Raw genomic sequence first — 24,916 nt, forward strand, 5'->3', positions numbered from 1 at the left:
TTAGAATATGGTGGATATATGGAGTTAGAATATGGTGGATATATGGAGTTAGAATGTTAGAATATGGTGGATATGGAGTTAGAATATGGTGGATATGGAGTTAAAATATGGTTAGTATGGAGTTAGAATGTTTTAATGTTAGATATGAAGTTAGAATATGGTGGATATGAAGTTAGAATGTTAGAATATGCTGGATATTGAGTTAGAATTTGGTGGATATTGAGTTAGAATATGGTGTATATTGAGTTAGAATATGGTGGATATGGAGTTAGAATATGGTGGATATGGAGTTAGAATATGGTGGATATGGAGTTAGAATATGGTGGATATGGAGTTAGAATATGGTGGATATGGAGTTAGAATATGGTGGATATATGGAGTTAGAATTTGGTGGATATATCGATTTAGAATGTTTGAAATATGGATTTAGAATGTTTGAAATATGGTGGATAAATATGGAATTAGGATGTTAGAATTTGGTGGATATGGAGTTAGAATTTGGTGGATATGGAGTTAGAATTTGGTGGATATGGAGTTAGAATATGGTGGATAAATAGTTAGAATATGTTGGATATATGGAGTTATAATGTTAGAATATGGTGGATAAATATGGAATTAGGATGTTCGAATATGGTGGATATATGGAGTTAGAATATGGTGAATATATGGAGTGAGAATGTTGGAATATGGATTTAGAAGGCAAAATAATATGCATATTCTGACTACTGTCTCTTCCTCTCCAGGTCGCTATGGTTTCTCTCACCAGGGCGGAGACGGATCATTGCCCATGAATGGTATGGACATTTTATATTTTGCTTCAATGCTATAAAGTGTATAGCTTTTTTCAGCCATTCACAATAGAGGTAGTAAATTGGATGCAATTGTTCATGGGGTGTACATTATGTTGTAACCCTGTGCTGTTAAGAGTTGTTATGAAGGTTTTTGTCTTGTTTTACATGCAGCTAGGAGCTATGGCAGAAGACGAGGTAAAGCCAAACCCCAAATGTCTTCATGTTTTAGCCTACATCATGTTTTAGCCTACATCATGTCATTATTTGCAAAGCATCCATTACACAGTACATGCTGTCTGTCTGGTTTGGCCTCGCTATGTCTGAAATGGCACCCAGGTGGAATAGGGTGCCATTTCAGATGCAACTGTTCTCTAGGCCCCGACTGAACCTGCAGAGGAAGACTTCTTAAGTCCCCAGGGAGGATTTGAAATTAATATATTTTTTAAACATCACAATAAAATGTATGAATTCAATCCAAATACTATAAAGTATGGTAGAGTTCCAGGTCGTCTTTATTGCAGTCGTGCTGACTGACCGTCTCACAGATTGCAATAGTAATCCAAACAAATCAAATGTTATTTGTCACATACACGTGTTGTTGCGGGTGTAGCTAAATGCTTGTGCTTCTAGCTCCGACAGTGCAGTAATATCTAACAAGTAATATCTAACAATTTCACAACATATACCCAATACACACAAATCTAAGTAAGGAATGGAATTTAATATATACATACAGTGGGGAGAACAAGTATTTGATACACTGCCCATTTTGCAGGTTTTCCTACTTACAAAGCATGTAGAGGTCTGTAATTTTTATCATAGGTACACTTCAACTGTGAGACGGAATCTAAAACAAAAATCCAGAAAATCACATTGTATGATTTTTAGGTAATTCATTTGCATTTTATTGCATGACATAAGTATTTGATACATCAGAAATGCAGAACTTAATATTTGGTACAGAAACCTTTGTTTGCAATTACAGAGATCATACGTTTCCTGTAGGTCTTGACCAGGTTTGCACACACTGCAGCAGGGATTTTGGCCCACTCCTCCATACAGACCTTCTCCAGATCCTTCAGGTTTCGGGGCTGTCGCTGGGCAATACGGACTTTCAGCTGCCTCCAAAGATGTTCTATTGGGTTCAGGTCTGGAGACTGGCTAGGCCACTCCAGGACCTTGAGATGCTTCTTACGGAGCCACTCCTTAGTTGCCCTGGCTGTGTGTTTCGGGTCGATGTCATGCTGGAAGACCCAGCCACGACCCATCTTCAGTGCTCTTACTGAGGGAAGGAGGTTGTTGGCCAAGATCTCGCGATACATGGCCCTATCCATCCTCCCCTTAATACGGTGCAGTCGTTCTGTCCCCTTTGCAGAAAAGCATCCCCAAAGAATGATGTTTCCACCTCCATGCTTCACGGTTGGGATGGTGTTCTTGGGGTTGTGCTCATCCTTCTTCTTCCTCCAAACACGGCGAGTGGAGTTTAGACCAAAAAGCTCTATTTTTGTCTCATCAGACCACATGACCTTCTCCCATTTCTCCTCTGGATCATCCAGATGGTCATTGGAAAACTTCAGACGGGCCTGGACATGCGCTGACTTGAGCAGGGGGACCTTGCGTGCGCTGCAGGATTTTAATCCATGACGGCGTAGTGTGTTACTAATGGTTTTCTTTGAGACTGTGGTCCCAGCTCTCTTCAGGTCATTGACCAGGTCCTGCCGTGTAGTTCTGGGCTGATCCCTCACCTTCCTCATGATCATTGATGCCCCACAAGGTGAGATCTTGCATGGAGCCCCAGACCGAGGGTGATTGACCGTCATCTTGAACTTCTTCCATTTTCTAATAATTGCGCCAACAGTTGTTGCCTTCTCACTAAGATGCTTGCCTATTGTCCTGTATCTCATCCCAGCCTTGTGCAGGTCTACAATTGTATCCCTGATGTCCTTACACAGCTCTCTGGTCTTGGCCATTGTGGAGAGGTTGGAGTCTGTTTGATTGAGTGTGTGGACAGGTGTCTTTTATACAGGTAACGAGTTCAAACAGGTGCAGTTAATACAGGTAATGAGTGGAGAACTGGAGGGCTTCTTAAAGAAAAACGAACAGGTCTGTGAGAGATGGAATTCTTACTGGTTGGTAGGTGATCAAATACTTATGTCATGCAATAAAATGCAAATGTATTACTTGAAAATCATACCATGTGATTTTCTGGATTCCGTCTCTCACAGTTGAAGTGTACGTATGATAAAAATTACAGACCTCTACATGCTTTGTAAGTAGGAAAACCTGCAAAATCGGCAGTGTATCAAATACTTGTTCTCCCCACTGTATATGGACAAGCAATGACAGAGCGGCATGGACTAAGATGCAGTAGAATATTATAGAATACAGTATATGGGTTGAAATGATCTGATACCAGATTAGATGGGTTGAAATGATCTGATACCAGATTACTTTAGAAAAATGGCATTCACTGATCAGATCAAATGATGACATAAGAGCATTGTGTTGAACACTGTGCAATGTTTAAAAGTGAGAACCGCAGAAGGGCGAAGGTACTAAATGACTAGAGTTGACTGTGTGATATAAGGTTGCTTCTTGTGTCAATATTTTTAGCTGGTTTTGTTGAGATGAGATGGGTAATGCAAGATATGTAAACATTATTAAAGTCACTAGTGTTCCATTTCTTAAAGTGGCCAGTGATTTCAAGTGGCAGCAGCAGCCTCTAATGTGCTAGTGATGGCTATTTAACAGTCTGATGGCCTTGAGATAGAAGCTGTATTACATTCTCTCTGTCCCAGCTTTGATGCACCTGTACTGACCTCACCTTCTGGATGATAGTGGGATGAACAGGCAGTGGCTCGGGTGGTTCATGTCCTTGATTATCTTTTTGGCCTTCCTGTGACATCGGGTGCTGTTGGTGTCCTGGAGGGTGGGTAGTTTGCCCCCGGTAATGCGTTCTGCAGACCGCACCACCCTCTGGAGAGCCCTGCGGTTGCGGGTGGTGCAGTTTCCGTACCAGGCGGTGAAACAGCCCGACAGGATGCTCTCAATTGTGCAGCTGTAAAAGTTTGTGAGGGTTTTAGGTGCCAAGCCAAAGAGGCTCTGTTGCGCCTTCTTCACCACACTGTCTGCGTGGGTGGACCATTTCAGTTTGTCAGTGATGTGTACGCCAAGGAACTTGAAGCTTTCCACCACCCTCTGCTGTTTCCTGAAGTCCATGATCATCTCCTTTGTTTTGTTGACGTTGAGTGAGAGGTTATTTTCCTGGCACCACACTCCCAGAGCCCTCACCTCCTCCCTGTAGGCTGTCTCGTCATTGTTGGTAATCAAGCCTACTACTGTTGTGTCGTCTGCAAACTTGATGATTGAGTTGGAAGGCATGCTTGGCCACACAGTCATGGGTGAACAGGGAGTACAGGAGGGGGCTGAGCACACACCCTTGTGGAGCCTCAGTGTTGAGGATCAGCGAAGTGGTGATGTTGTTTCCTACCTTCACCACCTGGGGCGGCCCGTCAGGAATCCAGGACCCAGTTGCACAGGGCGGTGTTCAGATCCAGGGCCTCGAGCTTAATGATGAGCTTGGAGGGTACTATGGTGTTGAATTCTGAGCTATAGTCAATGAACAGCATTCTTACATAGGTATTCCTCTTGTCCAGATGGGATAGGGCAGTGTGATGGCGATTGCATCGTCTGTGGATCTATTGGGACGGTAAGCAAATTGAAGTGGGTCTAGGGTGACAGGTAAGGTAGAGGTGATATGATCCTTGACTAGTCTCTCAAAGCACTTCATGATGACAGAGGTGAGTGCTACAGGGCGATAGTCATTTAGTTCAGTTACCTTTGCTTTCTTAGGTACAGGAACAATGGTGGCCATCTTGAAGCATGTGGGGACAGCAGACTGAGATAGGGAGAGATTGAATATGTCCGTAAACACACCAGCCAGCTGGTCTGCGCATGCTCTGAGGACGCGGCTAAGGATGCCGTCTGGGCCGGCAGCCTTGTGGGGGTTAACATGCTTAAATGTCTTACTCGTATAACGTTCAACGCTTGTGTTTGTTGTGAGGTGTGATCATCTGTGCAGCGCGACAGCAAAAAAATATGACCTGACATGATTGTATACTGCCTGTTTCCTGCTGTGCTTTTGTGACCTGGCTGTGGTGGCTTGTCACTGGACTTTAGCAAAACGTTATGTTGCAAGTGCTTGAGGAAATCATGGTTGGTTTCATGATCATGGTTCTTTTTTGTCTTCATCACAATGAAAAATAAATCCCTCATTTGAGTTATTTTGATTCCAATCAATGTATCGCAATTGAAGAACCTATTTCAGAATTTTATTGTAAGTGTATTTATTTGGATACAATCTTACCCTTTTTCCACGACTGAGTCAAACAGAGCTGAGCCAAGCTGGACTGAGCTGGCCTGGTTAATCCCAAACTGTACTGAGCTGGCCTGGTTAAACCCAAGCTGTACTGAGCTGGCCTGGTTAAACCTGAGCTGGCCTGGTTAAACCAAAGCTGGACTGAGCTGGCCTGGTTAAACCAAAGCTGGACTGAGCTGGCCTGGTTAATCCCAAGCTGGACTGAGCTGGCCTGGTTAAACCCAAGCTGTACTGAGCTGGCCTGGTTAAACATTCACAATAATTGCTGGAAGGGACAATGTGAAAATTAAATATTGGAGCCAGCACAGTACGGTTTGAAGAGGAAAATGTATAACCTCAAATGGGTGCTAAGTGGCATAAAAAGTTCAGGCACTTGCATGGGTTTGAAAGTTTAAAAGCCTTTAATGTATGGGCTAAGACATTAAAATACACCAATGCATGTCGGCTTACGTCTTCATCAGGGTGTCTGGGTTAGTACGTTTTGGGTTGGCCTGATGGTGTGAAATAAGTATCTCATCTCCACTGATTTCTCTCTCTCCGCCCTCCAGGTCACAGTAACCTGTTCCCCATGGAGGACGAGCGCTCCTTCGGAGAGGACGAGTCAGGTGACCAGGGACTTCCTGGTTTAGGATCCGCCCACTGTTTCCCGCACCTCAACGGAGAGCGAGTGGAGAGATACTCACGCAAGGTGTTTGTCGGAGGACTGCCACCCGATATAGACGAAGGTATTGATCGATTAACAGAATAATACACCTTCTACAATGTTGTTCTTGGGTTAAAAACAATGGTTTGAGAGGCGTCTGTGTTTTCTATGTTAGTGGCCCCGACATATGATGTCATAGAGGCTTAGAGGCTGTGTACTAAAGAGCCTGTGTACAGTGGGGGGAAAAAAGTATTTAGTCAGCCACCAATTGTGCAAGTTCTCCCACTTAAAAAGATGAGGCCTGTAATTTTCATCATAGGTACACGTCAACTATGACAGACAAAATGAGATTTCTTTTTCCAGAAAATCACATTGTAGGATTTTTTATGCATTTTTTTGCAAATTATGGTGGAAAATAAGTATTTGGTCAATAACAAAAGTTTCTCAATACTTTGTTATATACCCTTTGTTGGCAATGACACAGGTCAAACGTTTTCTGTAAGTCTTCACAAGGTTTTCACACACTGTTGCTGGTATTTTGGACCATTCCTCCATGCAGATCTCCTCTAGAGCAGTGATGTTTTGGGGCTGTCGCTGGGCAACACAAACTTTCAACTCCCTCCAAAGATTTTCTATGGGGTTGAGATCTGGAGACTGGCTAGGCCACTCCAGGACCTTGAAATGCTTCTTACGAAGCCACTCCTTCGTTGCCCGGGCGGTGTGTTTGGGATCATTGTCATGCTGAAAGACCCAGCCACGTTTCATCTTCAAAGCCCTTGCTGATGGAAGGAGGTTTTCACTCAAAATCTCATGATACATGGCCCCATTCATTCTTTCCTTTACACTGATCAGTCGTCCTGGTCCCTTTGCAGAAAAACAGCCCCAAAGCATGATGTTTCCACCCCCATGCTTCACAGTAGGTATGGTGTTCTTTGAATGCAACTCAGCATTCTTTGTCCTCCAAACACGACGAGTTGAGTTTTTACCAAAAAGTTCTATTTTGGTTTTATCTGACCATATGACATTCTCCCAATCCTCTTCTGGATCATCCAAATGCACTCTAGCAAACTTCAGACGGGCCTGGACATGTACTGGCTTAAGCAGGGGGACACGTCTGGCACTGCAGGATTTGAGTCCCTGGCGGCGTAGTGTGTTACTGATGGTAGGCTTTGTTACTTTGGTCCCAGCTCTCTGCAGGTCATTCACTAGGTCCACCCGTGTGGTTCTGGGATTTTTGCTCACCGTTCTTGTGATCATTTTGACCCCACGGGGTGAGATCTTGCGTGGAGCCCCAGATCGAGGGAGATTATCAGTGGTCTTGTATGTCTTCCATTTCCTAATAATTGCTCCCACAGTTGATTTCTTCAAACCAAGCTGCTTACCTATTGCAGATTCAGTCTTCCCAGCCTGGTGCAGGTCTACAATTTTGTTTCTGGTGTCCTTTGACAGCTCTTTGGTCTTGGCCATAGTGGAGTTTGGAGTGTGACTGTTTGAGGTTGTGGACAGGTGTCTTTTATAATAATAACAAGTTCAAACAGGTGCCATTAATACAGGTAATGAGTGGAGGACAGAGGAGCCTCTTAAAGAAGAAGTTACAGGTCTGTGAGAGCCAGAAATCTTGCTTGTTTGTAGGTGACCAAATACTTATTTTCCACCATCATTTGCAAATAAATTCATTAAAAATTCTACAATGTGATTTTCTGGATTTAGTTTTCTCAATTTGTCTGTCATAGTTGACGTGTACCTATGATGAAAATTACAGGCCTCATCTTTTTAAGTGGGAGAACTTGCACAATTGGTGGCTGACTAAATACTTTTTTTCCCCCACTGTAGCTGACTAGCTTTGACTCTTTCATTCTCAGATGAGATCACCGCCAGTTTCCGCCGGTTCGGTCACCTGTTTGTCGATTGGCCCCACAAGGCTGAGAGCAAGTCCTATTTCCCACCCAAAGGTGAGTCTGATATGGTCACATTGGCCAGGAAATACTCAGGGCATAGGAATGAAGGGAATACTCAGGGCCCTAGGAATAAAGGGAATACTCAGGGCCCTAGGAATGAAGGGAATACTCAGGGCCCTAGGAATGAAGGGAAATAGATGAAGGTCATGAGAGTATTGAGCGCGTTCTTTCCCCTCTCTAGGTTATGCATTCTTACTGTTCCAAGACGAGAGCTCTGTCCAGGCTCTGATTGATGCCTGTATCGAAGAGGATGGCAAGCTCTACCTCTGTGTCTCCAGCCCCACCATCAAGGACAAGCCTGTGAGTGGAGCTTTACGTCTGTGTCTGTCTGTGTGTGTGTGTCTGTCTCACACGAGCCAGTCCAACTGTTTGAGTCTCCCAGGCAGTATTTAAAAATGTTTTTCACTGTAATTAAACTTCTTGGTGGGAGTTGTCTGTCCTCCTTGTCAGTCTAGCGCTGCTGGTATAAATAGTTGTGAGATCTCCCCAGTCCACTCACCTAGTTCAGCCCAGTCCACTCACCTAGTTCAGCCCAGTCCACTCTCCTAGTTCAGCCCAGTCCACTCTCCTAGTTCAGCCCAGTCCACTCTCCTAGTTCAGCCCAGTCCACTCTCCTAGTTCAGCCCAGTCCACTCTCCTAGTTCAGCCCAGTCCTCTCTCCTAGTTCAGCCCAGTCCTCTCTCCTAGTTCAGCCCAGTCCTCTCTCCTAGTTCAGCCCAGTCCTCTCTCCTAGTTCAGCCCAGTCCTCTCTCCTAGTTCAGCCCAGTCCTCTCACCTAGTTCAGCCCAGTCCTCTCACCTAGTTCAGCCCAGTCCTCTCTCCTAGTTCAGCCCAGTCCTCTCTCCTAGTTCAGCCCAGTCCTCTCTCCTAGTTCAGCCCAGTCCTCTCACCTAGTTCAGCCCAGTCCTCTCACCTAGTTCAGCCCAGTCCTCTCACCTAGTTCAGCCCAGTCCTCTCACCTAGTTCAGCCCAGTCCTCTCTCCTAGTTCAGCCCAGTCATCTCACGTAGTTCACATCTAGTTGTATGGACATTGAAAGATTATTTTACAGACGTTATATGGAATTTGTTACAGCCTTTTATAGATGTTGGTTGAGCGTTATATGGGTGTTATCTGAACATTGTCTGGCCATTCCTCTGTGTTCCTCTAGGTCCAGATCCGTCCCTGGAATCTGAATGACAGTGACTTTGTGATGGACGGCTCTCAGCCTCTGGACCCCAGGAAGACCATCTTCGTAGGGGGGGTGCCACGTCCTCTACGTGCAGGTACTGGACTGGGGTTTTATGTGTGAGGAATGGGGGGGAGAGCGAGAGGAGCAGGTAACGAGGGAGGAATGGGGGAAAGGAGGAGGGAGGGAGGAATGGGGGAGAAAAGGGGAGGGAGGAATGAGAGGACGGGGGAGGAGAGAGGGGGAGGAGAGAGGGAGAGGACGGGGGGAGGACAGGGGGGAGGAGAGGGAGAGGACGGGGGAGGAGAGGGAGAGGGCGGGGGAGGAGAGGGAGAGGGCGGGGGAGGAGAGGGAGAGGACGGGGGAGGAGAGGACGGGGGAGGAGAGGGAGAGGACGGGAGAGGGAGAGGGCGGGGGAGGAGAGGGCGGGGGAGGAGAGGGAGAGGACGGGGGAGGCGAGGGAGAGGGCGGGGGAGGAGAGGGAGAGGGCGGGGGAGGAGAGGGAGAGGGCGGGAGAGGGAGAGGGAGAGGACGGGGGGAGGAGAGGGAGAGGGGAAGGACGGGGGGAGGACAGGGGGGAGGAGAGGACGGGGGAGGAGAGGACGGGGGAGGAGAGGGAGAGGGCGGGGGAGGAGAGGGAGAGGGAGAGGACGGGGGGAGGAGAGGGAGAGGGCGGGGGAGGAGAGGGAGAGGACGGGGGGAGGAGAGGGAGAGGGCGGGGGAGGAGAGGGAGAGGACGGGGGAGGAGAGGGAGAGGTCACATCATAAAGCCTATATGTAATGTCCTTGTTCCAGTGGAGCTGGCCATGATAATGGATCGTCTGTACGGAGGAGTGTGTTACGCTGGCATCGACACAGACCCCGAACTAAAGTACCCTAAAGGAGCGGGCCGTGTGGCATTCTCCAATCAGCAGAGCTACATCGCTGCTATCAGCGCTCGATTCATTCAGCTGCAGCACGGCGAGATCGACAAACGGGTGAGTCAGTCTGGTCTTTGGTAGTTTAGCGGAGCCACATACGCCATGCATTTTGTCCAGGAGAAGAAGACCTCACGCACACAATAGCTAAGGTCCAAAATGGAGCTGGGTATGAGCTTCTCCCCTCTAGTTTCTCTTTTGTCCCATTCAATCTGGGTAAATGTTTAATCTCCCCTCCTTCTCCCCCCTCTCCCCCTTCGGTCCTCCCCCCTCTCCCCCAGGTGGAAGTGAAGCCATACGTGCTGGATGACCAGCTGTGTGATGAGTGCCAGGGGACGCGCTGTGGGGGGAAGTTTGCTCCCTTCTTCTGCGCTAACGTCACCTGTCTCCAGTACTACTGTGAATACTGCTGGGCAGCCATCCACTCCCGGGCCGGACGAGAGTTCCACAAGCCACTGGTCAAGGAGGGGGGAGACCGGCCCCGACACATATCCTTCAGGTGGAACTAGGGAGGGTTGGGAGGGGAGGGTGACGGGCTATGTTGTAGAAAATAAATGCACTTTTATTTTTGCTGGTTCCTATTTAGTTTGGAAAAGAAACTTAAAAACTTAATTTAATCTTTATTATTTTAATCGGAACTTCTTCTCAGACCAGTAAATGCGAAGAAGGACAACTAAGTGAAAGAAATCCCGTTTTGAATTTAAGGTGTGCATGAGTACTTGGATGCGTTATTAGATATGAAAAGAAATGTTTCTTCTGACTTGACTATATTTTATTTTCTCACGTTAGCTAGCGAAGCTGCTTACATTTGTTGTCAAGAGTAACATATAACATTTCAGTGAGGTATGTGCTGCACCTCAATCAGTATATTAACCAGAACAGTTGCGTTTTAGAAGGGTGCACTTATTTTTGTTAATTTGCAGGATTAGATTGATATTTGTATCGTTAACCAAAGGTTGAGAGCAACTGGTCGGGTTAAAGTACAATAGTCAAAGAAAACCACTGCGGAAGGGCAGACTGACCGAGAATTCCCTTCATCATAAATAAACTGTTCAGAGTACATACAGGATTATTTCAGAAAACATTCTCCCCTTGGTCTCGGGCCTGGCAGCGATTACTGGCATGTGTTTCTAGATCATGGTTTAAATTGACTCTTTGTAGCCAAAATGGGCAAACCAAAGATTGGCCTAAAAACAAGTGATCAACGCAAGTTGATTAGCTGAGGGGTATAAGGACTATAAGACTCCATTTTCAGGTTCAGAAGGTCAGGAAGGCTAGTGCTGTTTAAGTTGTTGAATTGCAGAGAGGGGGGAGGAAACAGTCATTGGAAAGACAGGTTTCAGCTGATAAAGACTACAGCCCTAGCTGTCTAGGCAGGGCTCAGGTATTGGCAGTAGTATTAGCTCACTTTATATTGTCAGGGATATTAGCACTGGACGCTAACATGCTAATGTTGTAGTACTAGTAGGAATGCACAGTACAGTGGTAGCTAGCTACAGTGTTCCCTGAGTGACTCATAGTATGTAGCCTGGTCCTGTCCTGTATGTGCTTTAGTGTTTAACCAACTCCTCTGGCTATCGTTGTCCAGCTAATTAACACAGAGAGGAGTTGGCTAAAGCACACACAGACTGGACTACCAGGCTAGACTAATGGTGATCTGATGCACTCTCTCTACCATGACTGGAGTGTAGAGGTAGATCCGAGCTGTGGCGAATGGATACGCTAGTGGATCCTAGCTGTGGAGGATGAATATGTTAGTAGCTGGACACTCTTTGAAGAATTTGCTGTCACAGAGATAAAGATATTATTTTATACATGGCCTGCTAATTTTTGTACAGTGTTTTATAGCTGATTATTTTGTCATGAACATATATACATTTATTATGCACTACTTTTCTAAATATTTTTTTCAATAGTCATTTTAGGCACATTTTTCACAAGATGGGATAACTCCTTTTGCAATACCTCATTTTTTTCACTTGGTGAAAAATAATTTTGTACCTTTGTTACTAAGAGATCTGCATTTATTGTAAAACTTAATTTAAAAAGAAAAAATTAATGATATTAATATAATTTTCAATTTAGCTTTTTATATATTTAAGTGCTGGTAAATTTTAAATTGTCTGGTGCATTGGTGTGATTGTGTAGAGGAAAGATAAACAGCCAGGCTACGGATGGTTAGCCAATCATGTACAGACTTCTCTTTCATAATAATAAACCATAAGTACTGGATCTTAAGGCATGACAAGACCTTTCAGAACTTATTTTGATAGTCTTGAAACATATATTCAGCTTGTAGTGAGTAAGGAAAATCTAGGGGACATCTTTTGACTTGGGTGGATGAGTGAACCCTTATTCTCTTGTATCATCAGAGTGAATGATGACCGGTGTTCTAAAAACTATTTAGATTCTCATTCTGGAACTACCTGAAGGTTCCAGAACGTTCCAGTTATTCTAGGCATGCATGACGTAATACAGAATAACAACATGACTATTGACTAGTGTTAATGCAGGAAACTATTGTAATGCACTAGATCTCTCTCCTTTTTATTTTTGTATGAGTTTTTAGTTTTCTCTTCTCTTTCAGATCACCTCCTAATATCTAGCCTATTTTTCTCACCAAAGGTCTGCCTCCCTCACAGGCAGGCAGGCGGGCGGGCAGACAGGTGGGCAGGCAGACGGGCGGGCAGACAGACAGGCGGGCAGACAGACAGGCGGGCAGGCAGACAGACAGGCAGGCAGGCAGGCAGGCGGGCAGACAGGCGGGCAGACGGGCGGGCAGGCAGGCAGGCAGGCGGGCGGGCAGACAGGTGGGCAGGCAGACGGGCGGGCAGACATACAGACAGGCGGGCAGGCAGACAGGCAGGCAGGCAGGCAGACAGGCGGGCAGGCAGACAGGCAGGCAGGCAGGCAGGCAGGCGGGCAGACAGGCGGGCAGACGGGCGGGCAGACAGACAGGCGGGCAGGCAGACAGACAGGCGGGCAGGCAGACAGACAGGCGGGCAGGCAGACAGGCAGGCAGGCAGGCAGGCAGACAGACAGGCGGGCAGGCAGACAGACAGACAGGCAGGCAGGCAGGCAGACAGACAGGCAGGCAGGCAGGCGGGCAGACGGGCGGGCAGGCAGACAGACAGGCAGGCAGGCGGGCGGGCAGACAGGTGGGCAGGCAGACGGGCGGGCAGACAGACAGGCGGGCAGGCAGACAGACAGGCAGGCAGGCAGGCAGACAGGCGGGCAGGCAGACAGGCAGGCAGGCGGGCAGACAGGCGGGCAGACGGGCGGGCAGACAGACAGGCGGGCAGGCAGACAGACAGGCGGGCAGGCAGGCAGGCAGGCAGGCAGGCAGGCAGGCAGACAGGCAGACAGGCAGACAGGCAGGCAGGCAGGCAGGCAGACAGACAGGCGGGCAGGCAGACAGACAGACAGACAGGCAGGCAGGCAGGCAGACAGGCAGGCAGGCAGGCAGGCAGGCCTGCTGTACATGCAGGATACCACAGTGATAACACCTGTATGAGTTTAGCCATGTAGACAGCACTTCTTCCTAAAAGAGACTTGATCACTCCACCCCTTTGATGTGGCATGCTTTGGGACATAGACTTGAATGTGATTAATGTTGCAAGTTAACTTCGAGCCATTATGTGCAATACTTCTTCTTTCCTAAAATAGTTTCTCTTTCTGCAATGTAAATCATTTAAACCCATATAAACCATGTAAACATTAAAACATGATGATTATTTTCTCACAGTCTATTATTGTTCATGCTGGTGTCTGCAAAGTAAAACAAAAAAGAAACTTTCTACTAATATATATATATAAATAACTGAATTTATTTTTAAACATTAGTTTTGTGCTTATTCAATTATTTTGCTACTACCATGCTACTGTGATTGAGAAAACATTGTATATACTAAGTTGATGTGTTTAGCGTTTTGTTATATTTTCAATTGAAATGTAAAACTTTCATTTGGATCAGATTTATATATTTTTTGGGGTGATGTGTTGAACTTGTTGATGTCTAGGTTTTCTAATTGCTGTACTGTGCGCCACATTCAGAGGAATAATGTCTGTTAGTATTACTTGATTGCGAAAAATGTCAATAGTTTTTAATGGTATGCTGGGAAGGTTGTATTTATTGATATACCTTTTTTTACTTGAGACATCATCTTGATTTTTATTATGTCATTTCACATTTATGTTACGATTTTTATACCCCCCCCCCCCCCCCCCCCAATTATGTTGTGCTAATAACAGATGTCAGTTTTGATAGTTGGTTTGTAGAACTGAAGTTAAAAAAAAAAAACATTATCTAATGTCATCTAATCATTTGCAGCCAACTATTTATAACTGTATGCATATGACATTTGAAGTATTTGTAATGTGAGATGTTGAAAGAATAAAACTCAGCTGTGAGGATACCAGTGGTTGAAGTCAATTTATTGAGGAAAGCAAGGCATTTGTGTTGCTAGAAGTGTACATGTACTGGAAAAGGAAAAACGTGCACAGGTTATTTTTTATCAGTACATTCCTTTTGAACCCTGCAACCAAATATGAATTACTACAAACTATTGACTCATGCAATCCAATGTCTCATTCTGTTATTAAAAGTGGACACTTAACTCCCCTAATGGATTTAAAAACATTGGATTTATATCAATTACCTCAAGGGAGTTTGTTACCACCATATATGATACATTACACCAGTCCATTCCTTTTTAATCCTTGAAGGGGAGTAAGTGGGGAAAAAAAAAAAAAATGTATGCACTCACTAACTGTAAGTCGCTCTGGATAAGAGCGTCTGCTAAATGACTTAAATGTAAAGTCATGGAGATTGTTCTTCCTCCTCACAACCCCCCCCCCCCCCCCCCCCCCTTACATTGTTTTGTTCCTCTTTTTAATTGTGTAAAGTGTGTTGTGACCCTTGTTGAATGCACTTTAAATGCATTTGACTTGACTAGAGTGGTAGAGAATTGGGCCACAACCGTTGTGTGTCATGGTGTGACAGACAGAGCAGTGGTTTCTGACACATCTGGCCTGCTGTGCTGAACCAGGTCAGGCAGCGCTGTTTATAGATTCAGGCAGATCCAATCCTCCAGCCCGGACCTTTGGCTCCTGATACCAACAACGACCGATACCTAGAGGTTTGAAAAGTGTATTTGAAAGTGCTGGTCTCAGCAGGCCACTGCAATAGGTGCTATGCAATTTCTGCCAGAAAAACGGTAACGCCCAGAAAAAGACAGCAACGCCACCTTCTGGCAAAGATAAATCATTGCAATGCAGTATGGCAAAGATCTTATTTTCATCAATCCATTTGGTTGGCAGTGGCAAATTGTACAAATATTTAGGTCAGCGAGTGACAACACTAATGTTCAAATAAGTGATTAGCAGCTAAATTGAGAATGAAATTATTGTGCGTTCTTGCATTCTCATCGTTCTTGCTTCTCTAACTGGATCAATGGATTGTTTACAGACTGGGCACATGCAACTAATCCTAACTGCTCGAGGTAGGGTACGGTCTGGAGGGACTGTCAGTGTACTGGCCTAGCTAGCCAGCAGCATTTATCTAGCTAATAACTTTAGCTTTAAATTATTGTTGAAAAACAGGCGTAGAAATAAGATGCCAGGTGCTCAGTTCAAGGCTGTTTACTTGCCAAATTTTGGATCTCAATCCTCACGATGTAGTCAAAAAGATGGTCAGCAAACGAAAGAGTACTTGATCAGTTGCCCAGCTCACAGAGAAGACGAGATGCGTTGTCAACGAAAAAGAAGATCAAATTAACGAAGTGTAACAGCAAGCCCGCTCTGTCCAAGAAGAAACGAGAGAACTCTGTTGTTACTTCTCTCTCCTCTCCTCCAGAGCAGTGGGCTGTGTTGGGGACAATTGGGAGGATCCCTCAGTCAGAGCGGTCAGGTTATAAATTGAACTCAGATTGAAGACTAGATTACAATCTGGGATTGATACATAGTTTATGGAATTTCTCTTTCCCTCTCAAACTCAGGAATGGAATAGTTTTCTTTGTTCCCTTAAATGTTACTATGATTTTGTTTTGCCCAAATTTATGGACTACCTGGAAAATGTGCTGATTTGAGATGGAATGAAGATTAAGTTATTTATATGATGTTATTTATGTTACCTGTAACTAAACCTGTACTGTACATCTCCAACAATCTGTTCCTTTAGTTACGTCTTTAATAGACTCTGGTTGAAGAAATTGACTATATGTTGGTTTTGTTTTGATTAGGAACACACAGATTTTGACTGTTGTCATGGGGAAAGAAGAGTTCTCAATTAAAACAACTTCTTGAGGAGAAAGTGTTGTTAATTTCTGTTATGTCTGGTGAGCTATTGCAGGTCAGCCAACCCTCGTGGGGAGCTACTACTGGGTATGAAGGCTGTTGCTACAGCCCTTCTTCCTCATGGAGAACCTCTCCTCTTTTTCCGCTAGAGGGAAGTGTCTCTCTATTTCGTGTGTGTGTGTGTGTGTGTGTGTGTGTGTTAGACAGACAATACTGTACACAAAGCCAACTAAAAGTTGAATACACAGCCACAGCTCAACTTCCTCAGTCAGAGGTTCTCAGTAGAGCCTGGAAGTGTCCTAAATGGCACCCTATTCCCTTTATAGTGCACTACTTTTGGACAGAGCATATGTGTTTCTGTTTCCTGCTCCTTATTAGCTCTATTTATTAGTGAATTAACAACCCACAGCCAACATGTGGTTCTGCTTATCCTAACAGCAAAATAATGGCAGGTGTAATATGCACAATTGACTATGTAAATTGTTGAGCAGTTTCATACTGTTTTGATTTATAGGCATCATTAGCTGTAGTATTAACAGGCCAGTTGTGTTGCCCTGTGTGTCACAACACACAACATGATTATTTTTCTAGAGTTTGGCCTTGTACAGTATACACATGGTACACAGAAAAACAGCTATATTTGATCAACTGACAGAGTCATCTATCTAATCTAGAATATTTTAAATAAGGTATAGTAAATGTTTGGTAAGACATTCAACTACACCTCTCCCTGTATTTCATGGGTCATTTTGTGGGACTCCCACTTACTTTCTCAGCAGCTAAATGTTAAGCAACCACATACCTCTGGTTATTATCTCTCCTTCCGTGTTTCACCGCTTCATGTAATTATTCCCCATTACCTCCTAACTGTCTCTCCTCTAGCTGTAATGATTCCCCATTACCTCCTAACTGTCTCTCCTCTAGCTGTAATGATTCCCCATTACCTCCTAACTGTCTCTCCTCTACCTGTAATGATTCCCCATTACCTCCTAACTGTCTCTCCTCTAGCTGTAATGATTCCCCATTACCTCCTAACTGTCTCTCCTCTACCTGTAATGATTCCCCATTACCTCCTAACTGTCTCTCCTCTAGCTGTAATGATTCCCCATTACCTCCCAACTGTCTCTCCTCTACCTGTAATGATTCCCCATTACCTCCTAACTGTCTCTCCTCTACCTGTAATGATTCCCCATCACCTCCTAACCTTCTCTCCTCTACCTGTATAAGAGTCCCCATTACCTCCTAACTGTCTCTCCTCTACCTGTAATGATTCCCCATTACCTCCTAACTGTCTCTCCTCTAGCTGTAATGATTCCCCATTACCTCCTAACTGTCTCTCCTCTAGCTGTAATGATTCCCCATTACCTCCTAACTGTCTCTCCTCTACCTGTAATGATTCCCCATTACCTCCTAACTGTCTCTCCTCTAGCTGTAATGATTCCCCATTACCTCCCAACTGTCTCTCCTCTACCTGTAATGATTCCCCATTACCTCCTAACTGTCGCTCCTCTACCTTTTATGATTCCCCATTACCTCCTAACTGTCTCTCCTCTACCTGTAATGATTCCCCATTACCTCCTAACTGTCTCTCCTCTAGCTGTAATGATTCCCCATTACCTCCTAACTGTCTCTCCTCTACCTGTAATGATTCCCCATCACCTCCTAACCTTCTCTCCTCTACCTGTATAAGAGTCCCCATTACCTCCTGTCTCACCTCTACCTGTAATCAGGCATGTTTCAGCTGAGCGTACATAATTTATCACAGGCTTAATGACATGGTAGCTTCTCACATGAATGACCCTTCTCTGTCTCGTAGATACCATGAAGATACATTCACCGGCCAGTTTATTAGGTATATCCAGCTAGTACCGGGTCGGATCCCCCTGTTGCCTCCAGAACAGCCTGTATTCTTCAGGGAATTCCACAAGGTGTCGGAAACGTTCCACAGGGATGTTGGTCCATGCTGACACAATAGCATCACGCCGTTTCTGCAGATTGGACGGCGGTACATTCATGATGCGAACAGCCAGTTCCATCTCATCCCAAAGATGCTCTATTGGGTTGAGGTCTGGGACTGCGCAGGCCACTAAGTTTTCACCACAACCCTAATCTAGCACACCTGATTCTAATAATGAGCTGTTTGGTAAGCTGAATCAGGTTGTTACAACTGGGGTTGGAGCGAAAACCTACAGGAGGGTACCTCTCCAGGAACAGGGTTGGCGAACCCTGACCTAGACACTGTCGTGCCCAAGCCCAGGAGGGCGTCCGTTTCTGAGATAGTGGATCCGGCATGCCTGGCACCGACGATCATACCACGCTCAAAGTCGCTTAGGTCAATCGTTTTGTCAATTCTAACGTTCAATCAAACAGTAACTGAATGCCTTGATGCCCGTCTGCCTGCTTTATATAGCAAGGCACGGTCATGTGACTCACTGTCTGTAGGAGCGATCTGTTTTTGTGAACGTGGTGGTGTACCTAATAAAATGGCCGGTGAATGTACATTAATAAACAACCACAATTATACATTTGGTTTGCTGATGCAGTTAGGCATATGTTACAGCAATGTTTGAAAAGGTACCCAGTTATACTACCTCTACGTAACTCAGGCTACAGTTGAAGTCGGCAGTTTACATACACCTTAGCCAAATACATTTAAACTCAGTTTTTCACAATTCCTGACATTTAATCCTAGTAAAAATTCCCTGTTTTAGGTCAGTTAGGATCACCACTTTACTTTAAGAATGTGAAATGTCAGAATAATAGTAGAGAATGATTTATTTAAGCTTTTATTTCTTTCATCACATTCCCAGTGGGTCAGAAGTTTACATACTCTCAATTAGTATTTGGTAGCATTGCCTTTAAATTGTTTAACTTGGGTCAAACGTTTCGGGTAGCCTTCCACAAGCTTCCCACAATAAATTGGGTGAATTTTGGCCCATTCCTCCTGACAGAGCTGGTGTAACTGAGTCAGGTTTGTAGGCCTCCTTGCTCGCACACACTTTTTCAGTTCTGCCCACAAATTCTCTATAGGATTGAGGTCAGGGCTTTGTGATGGCCACTCCAATACCTTGATTTTGTTGTCCTTAAGCCATTTTGCCACAACTTTGGAAGTATGCTTGGGGTCATTGTCCATTTGGAAGACCCACTTGCGACCAAGCTTTAACTTCCTGACTGATGTCTTGAGATGTTGCTTCAATATATAAACATAATTTTCCTTCCTCATGATGCCATCTATTTTGTGAAGTGCACCAGTCCCTCCTGCAGCAAAGCACCCCCACAGCATGATGCTGCCACCCCATGTTTCACGGTTGGGATGGTGTTCTTCGGCATGCAAGCAACCCCCTTTTTCCTCCAAACATAATGATGGTCATTATGGCCAAACAGTTCTATTTTTGTTTCATCAGACCAGAGGACATTTCTCAAAAAAGTATGATCTTTGTCCCCATGTGCAGTTGCAAACCGTGGTCTGGCTTTTTTATGGCGGTTTTGGAGTGGCTTCTTCCTTGCTGAGCGGCCTTTCAGGTTATGTCGATATAGGACTCGTTTTACTGTGGATATAGATACTTTTGTATGTGTTTCCTCCAGCATCTTCACAAGGTCCTTTGCTGTTGTTCTGGGATTGATTTGCACTTTTCGCACCAAAGTACATTAATCTTTAGGAGACAGAACGTGTCTCCTTCCTGAGCGGTATGACGGCTGCGCGGTCCCATGGTGTTTATACTTGCCTACTATTGTTTGTACAGATGAACGTGGTACCTTCAGGCATTTGGAAATTGCTCCCAATGATGAACCAGACTTGTCGAGGTCTACAATGTTTTTTCTGAGGTCTTGGCTGATTTCTTTTGATTTTCCCATGATGTCAAGCAAAGAGGCACTGAGTTTGAAGGTAGGCCTTGAAATATATCCACAGGTATACCTCCAATTGACTGAAATTATGTCAATTAGCCTATCAGAATCTTATAAAGCCATGACATCATTTTCTGGAATTTTCCATGCTGTTTAAAGGCACAGTCAATTTAGTGTATGTAAACTTCTGACCCACTGGAATTGTGATACAGTGAATTATAAGTGAAATAATCTGTCTGTAAACAATTGTTGGAAAAATGACCTGTGTCATGCACAAAGTATAGTTTGTTAACAAGAAATTTGTGGAGTGGTTGAAAAACTAGTTTTAATGATTCCAACCTAAGTGTATGTAAACTTCCGACTTCAACTGTACATACTGTACTAGGCATGACAACGATAGTAAGAGGAGTTGAAGGATATGACACGTCCCAAATGGAGCCCTATTCCCTTTATAGTGCACTACTTTTGACCAGAGCCATATGGGCCCTGGCATAGCCACAGGAAGTAGGGTTTTTGAGGGTGCTGTGGTACCCTCTGATAAATCCAAATAAAAAAGTGCACTGGGCCTTTATTACTCCTGTATGTAGAGGACGAAAATAGTCATCAGCAGCGCGGGGAGACATATTTTTTTAAGCACCCCCAACTTCTAAACATCTTCCTACAGCCATGGGCCCTGGTCAAAAGTAGCACACTATGTAGGGACCAGGGGGTATGAAAAAAATAAAATAATGTATGCACTAACTAACTGTAAGTCGCTCTGGATAAGAGCGTCTGCTAAATGACTAAAATGTAATGTAAATGGAGGCTGCTGAGGGGAGGACGGCTCATAATAATGGCTGGAATGAACCATGTGTTTGATGCATTTGATGCCATTCCACCTATTCTGCTCCAGCCATTACCATGAGACCATCCTCCCAAATTAAGGTGCCACCAGCCTCCCGTGGTAAGGAATATGGTGCAGCATAAAGCTTTTAGTGGTATGGCACCAACAATCACCAGTGTATTTACTAAGCGTGTTAGGAGTACAGTACAGTGTTGTGGATGAAGTCATTCTCAGGAGGTGAATAGGGTCTAAACAGATCGTCTAATCAGGGCTGTGGTTTGAGACAGAGACTGGTGGTAGACCACGGCGGCTCTACCTCCCAACCACACAGCCCTGGCCTCAGCGATGGTCTTGTTGTTCACTGTATTATTGATGTGGAGAGGCCTCTGGCCCTTTTCTCATGCTATGCTCTATTGAACGTTTACTCTACTGCTGAGATTGTTGCTGACACTTTTTCTAAAGAAAGGGAGAGCCCCCCCCCACCCCCCCTAGCCTGCTCTCCTGAAGCTCCTAGTGTTGTTTATATGGAGAGGCCTCTGGACATGGAGGAGGTTTCTGGGGTCTTAGGCTAGTCCTGAGAATGGAGTGTGTTGTATTAAAGAACCATTAGGCTTAGCCTGAGTGCCAGTCTGTTTGTGCTATCATGCCAACTCCTTGTCATGCCAAACAATAAGCAATAGAGTTGGCAAGAGCACACACAGATCTGGGACCAGGCTAGGAGAGACCCAACCTGTTAGATTGCAGTAGCATGCTAAGCTGAAAGAGCTGGTGAACACTGTTCTACCTGATCTGACCACCAAACTCAACTACTATACAGTATATCGATCGTATTGGTTGTGTGTGTCTCTGTGTGTGTGTGTCAGGGTCACCCGTCGCAAAGCCTATGTTTAGAGCTGTTATTCAGGATGGGTGGCATTCATCACATCCTAAATGACAGATAGGATGCATCCTCTCTGTCATTACCTTTGCTGGAGAATACACTGCATAGTGAATAGTATACATTCTCTGCAGATATTCTCACACATATACATGTAGGGTACTTCTACCATGCTGCATATGCTAATGACATCCTTTAAACTGGTTGAGCAAGGGGATGGAGGAGGTGTTGAGTTATTTTAGTCTGATGGACAATTACATCTTGTCAAGGTGTTATGTCATGAGGTGTGTCTGTGTGCGTGTGTGTGTTGGTTTGACTTTGAAAATAAATTACATTTCGGATGACATTTAAACTGCCATAATTTGCAAAAAATATCAGATGCACTCAATCATTTAAAAGCTGTCCTCCTTTAAACAGTTGGTGTCTCAAGTACCTTGTAATTAACATAGTTTGAAATGTTGTGTAGTTAGAATAAAAAATAAAAATAAACATACTATACAAATGAGATGTTTTCCTGAAATGTTGTTTTGGTCTGTTTCTGGTGCTTGGTCAGGTAATGTCACTTGTCTCACTGCCCCTCCCCCTTTCCTCCTCCCCTCCCCCTTTCTTCACCTCTCCTCCCCCTGTCCTCCTTTAAATGGTTGGTGTCTCAAGTACCTTGTAATTAACATAGTTTGAAATGTTGTGTAGTTAGAACAAAAAAATATATAAAAAAATAAACATACCATACAAATGAGATGTTTTCCTGAAATGTTGTTTTGGTCTGTTTCTGGTGCTTGGTCAGGTTTTGGTCTGTTTCTGGTGCTTGGTCAGGTTTTGGTCTGTTTCTGGTGCTTGGTCAGGTTTTGGTCTGTTTCTGGTGCTTGGTCAGGGTTTGGTCTGTTTCTGGTGCTTGGTCAGGTTTTGGTCTGTTTCTGGTGCTTGGTCAGGTTTTGGTCTGTTTCTGGTGCTTGGTCAGGTTTTGGTCTGTTTCTGGTGCTTGGTCAGGTTTTGGTCTGTTTCTGGTGCTTGGTCAGGGTTTGGTCTGTTTCTGGTGCTTGGTCAGGTTTTGGTCTGTTTCTGGTGCTTGGTCGGGTTTTGGTCTGTTTCTGGTGCTTGGTCAGGTTTTGGTCTGTTTCTGGTGCTTGGTCAGGTTTTGGTCTGTTTCTGGTGCTTGGTCGGGTTTTGGTCTGTTTCTGGTGCTTGGTCAGGTTTTGGTCTGTTTCTGGTGCTTGGTCAGGTTTTGGTCTGTTTCTGGTGCAGTTTCTAGGAGTTGAATAAAAGATTGTCGACTGCCCTGTAAAGCTACAACACAGTAAGTCTGAGGGAGTTAGAAATACCAACGCAACACAAGCACGCATTACCCATGTACACAGACACAACTGCAATTTGGTTCGGTGAGGTGGGGATTGAACTTTAAATACTTACATGCATCAAGGGGTCTAAGTGATTAGTTTGGGGTTTTTTCCACATTATGAACTGACTTTGTGCAGTAGATTACACTATGGGAGAATCAAGAAAAGCATCACTGAGATCCATCAAGGAAACGTAAAGCAATAAATGTTAGACAATCGAGCTAAATGCCCAGGAGAAAACACACCTGACCACGTCTCTTACAAACGCACGCACGCACGCACGCACACATACACACACACACACACACACACACACACACACACACACACACACACCCCCTCCAACCTTCCATGAGGTAATGACATTTTAGCCTTTTCCGTCGTCCTTGGTGCGCCGAGGCATTCAGTTGTCTTTTGTTGCGTTTCATTGCAAATGTTTCTGTACATGAGTTTACACTGGGCAACCATAATGTCCTGTATTGTCCAAACACTGTAATTGCTGGTTGTGGTTCCAGCCTGTTTTAGGGCCCCAGGGGTTATATTGATGAGTTGCAGTAATAAGCAAACAGTGGGAAAATATACCAGCAATGCAAAACTAAACCCACCATCAATTCTTCCCCGGAAAGTAGTTACAATTGGGACATTTATTTTTGATTAGGAACTGGTGGTCACTGCAATTTGAAAATTTAGAAATGGCGGACCAGAGGAAAAGAACATGGTTGTTCAGTGCACACAAGCGTACACACACAGACACAAACACTCAAGTCTCACGCACACACACACACACACATACACACACATCTTATGTAATCAACTGTACTGTGAGAGCATTTTATACGGTGTGTTTATTCACTGTGGTCTAGAAAGCAAATTGTCTTTAGGGAGTGGTGGAGGTTATGTTATAATATCCTAATTCATCCCCAAGCAGCCATGTCCCTGTGCGTCCCAATTGGCACCCTATTCCCTAAATAGTGCACTATTTTTGTCCAGAACCCTATCTAGGGAATAGGGTTACATTTGAGACGCAGACCCTGTGTGCCCCAAATTAAGCAGAAACCTCTCATTCCCAGTTCATTTCTACATAGGAAAAAACTATTTTCACTGTTGTTTTTATGATTAAATCCTAGATCTAAACTGTACTTACAGTATAATTAAATCAAAACGTGGGTGAAGTTAACTTGAAGTTTATTTTGACTTTCGTTGTCAAAATCCTTTTCTGTGGACGCAGTTTGACAGGTACCAAATGAAAAATGAGGCTTAGATTATATTGTCCATTGAAGTCTGGAAATTGTCCTTCCAGCCACAGTGAGAGATACAGTGTGGGTCAATCTGTTTAGAAGAGGTTGTTCAGCTCAGTGATTTGCCTGTTTTAACCTGTCTCCAGACCTGTTATTACTGAGAGGTCTCTGACGCAGTCAGAAAACCATGTATTTTCAGGTTCTTTTAACTATTAACCCTCCTTAGGATTGACAGCTGTAATAGGGGGGTTGTCTTATTGTGACCGGTATATAGAGGAGGACATCCGTCTTACAGTAGCTTCAGCCGGTAGCTACATTCTGGTTCTCCTCAGGGATTCTAATCACAGCAACCATCCATAGCTCAGACACACCTGTAGGATTGTTAAACGTTTGCCTGCCGACAGTACTTAGCACCTCTGAAACAGTGTGTCGGCAGTCAATCTTTTGTGTACACACAGCAAATACCTTGAAGTCGTCAGCCACTCAGCCATTTTAAAATAATCCAAACCAGAAGGTGGCAGTAGCGTTGTTTGGCAATGCATGTCTGTGTGTGTTGCTTAGTTTATGGTCTAGATTAACTGCGCTAATGTTGCTATTTAGTAGAATGCCCTTATTGATACTAGCCAGATGGCCACAGCTAGATAACTACC

At 44.6% G+C, this 24,916-nt stretch overlaps 1 protein-coding gene across 1 annotated transcript; it reads left to right on the top strand.

Moving 5' to 3' along the window:
• The first annotated feature begins 738 nt into the window (after positions 1 to 738).
• Positions 739 to 12,565, top strand: LOC311120990 (cytoplasmic polyadenylation element-binding protein 4). The gene is made up of 7 exons (XM_084195540.1): positions 739 to 794; positions 5,718 to 5,894; positions 7,675 to 7,764; positions 7,952 to 8,070; positions 8,920 to 9,034; positions 9,733 to 9,914; positions 10,136 to 12,565. The coding sequence occupies exons 1-7, from the start codon at positions 788 to 790 to the stop codon at positions 10,361 to 10,363; spliced, it is 918 nt and encodes a 305-aa protein (XP_084051666.1). The 5' UTR covers positions 739 to 787; the 3' UTR covers positions 10,364 to 12,565.
• The last annotated feature ends 12,351 nt before the right edge of the window (positions 12,566 to 24,916 follow it).

The sequence above is a fragment of the Coregonus lavaretus genome, assembly GCF_964263955.1.
Source record: "Coregonus lavaretus genome assembly, contig: HAP1_SCAFFOLD_4512, whole genome shotgun sequence".
Taxonomy (NCBI): Eukaryota; Metazoa; Chordata; class Actinopteri; order Salmoniformes; family Salmonidae; genus Coregonus; species Coregonus lavaretus.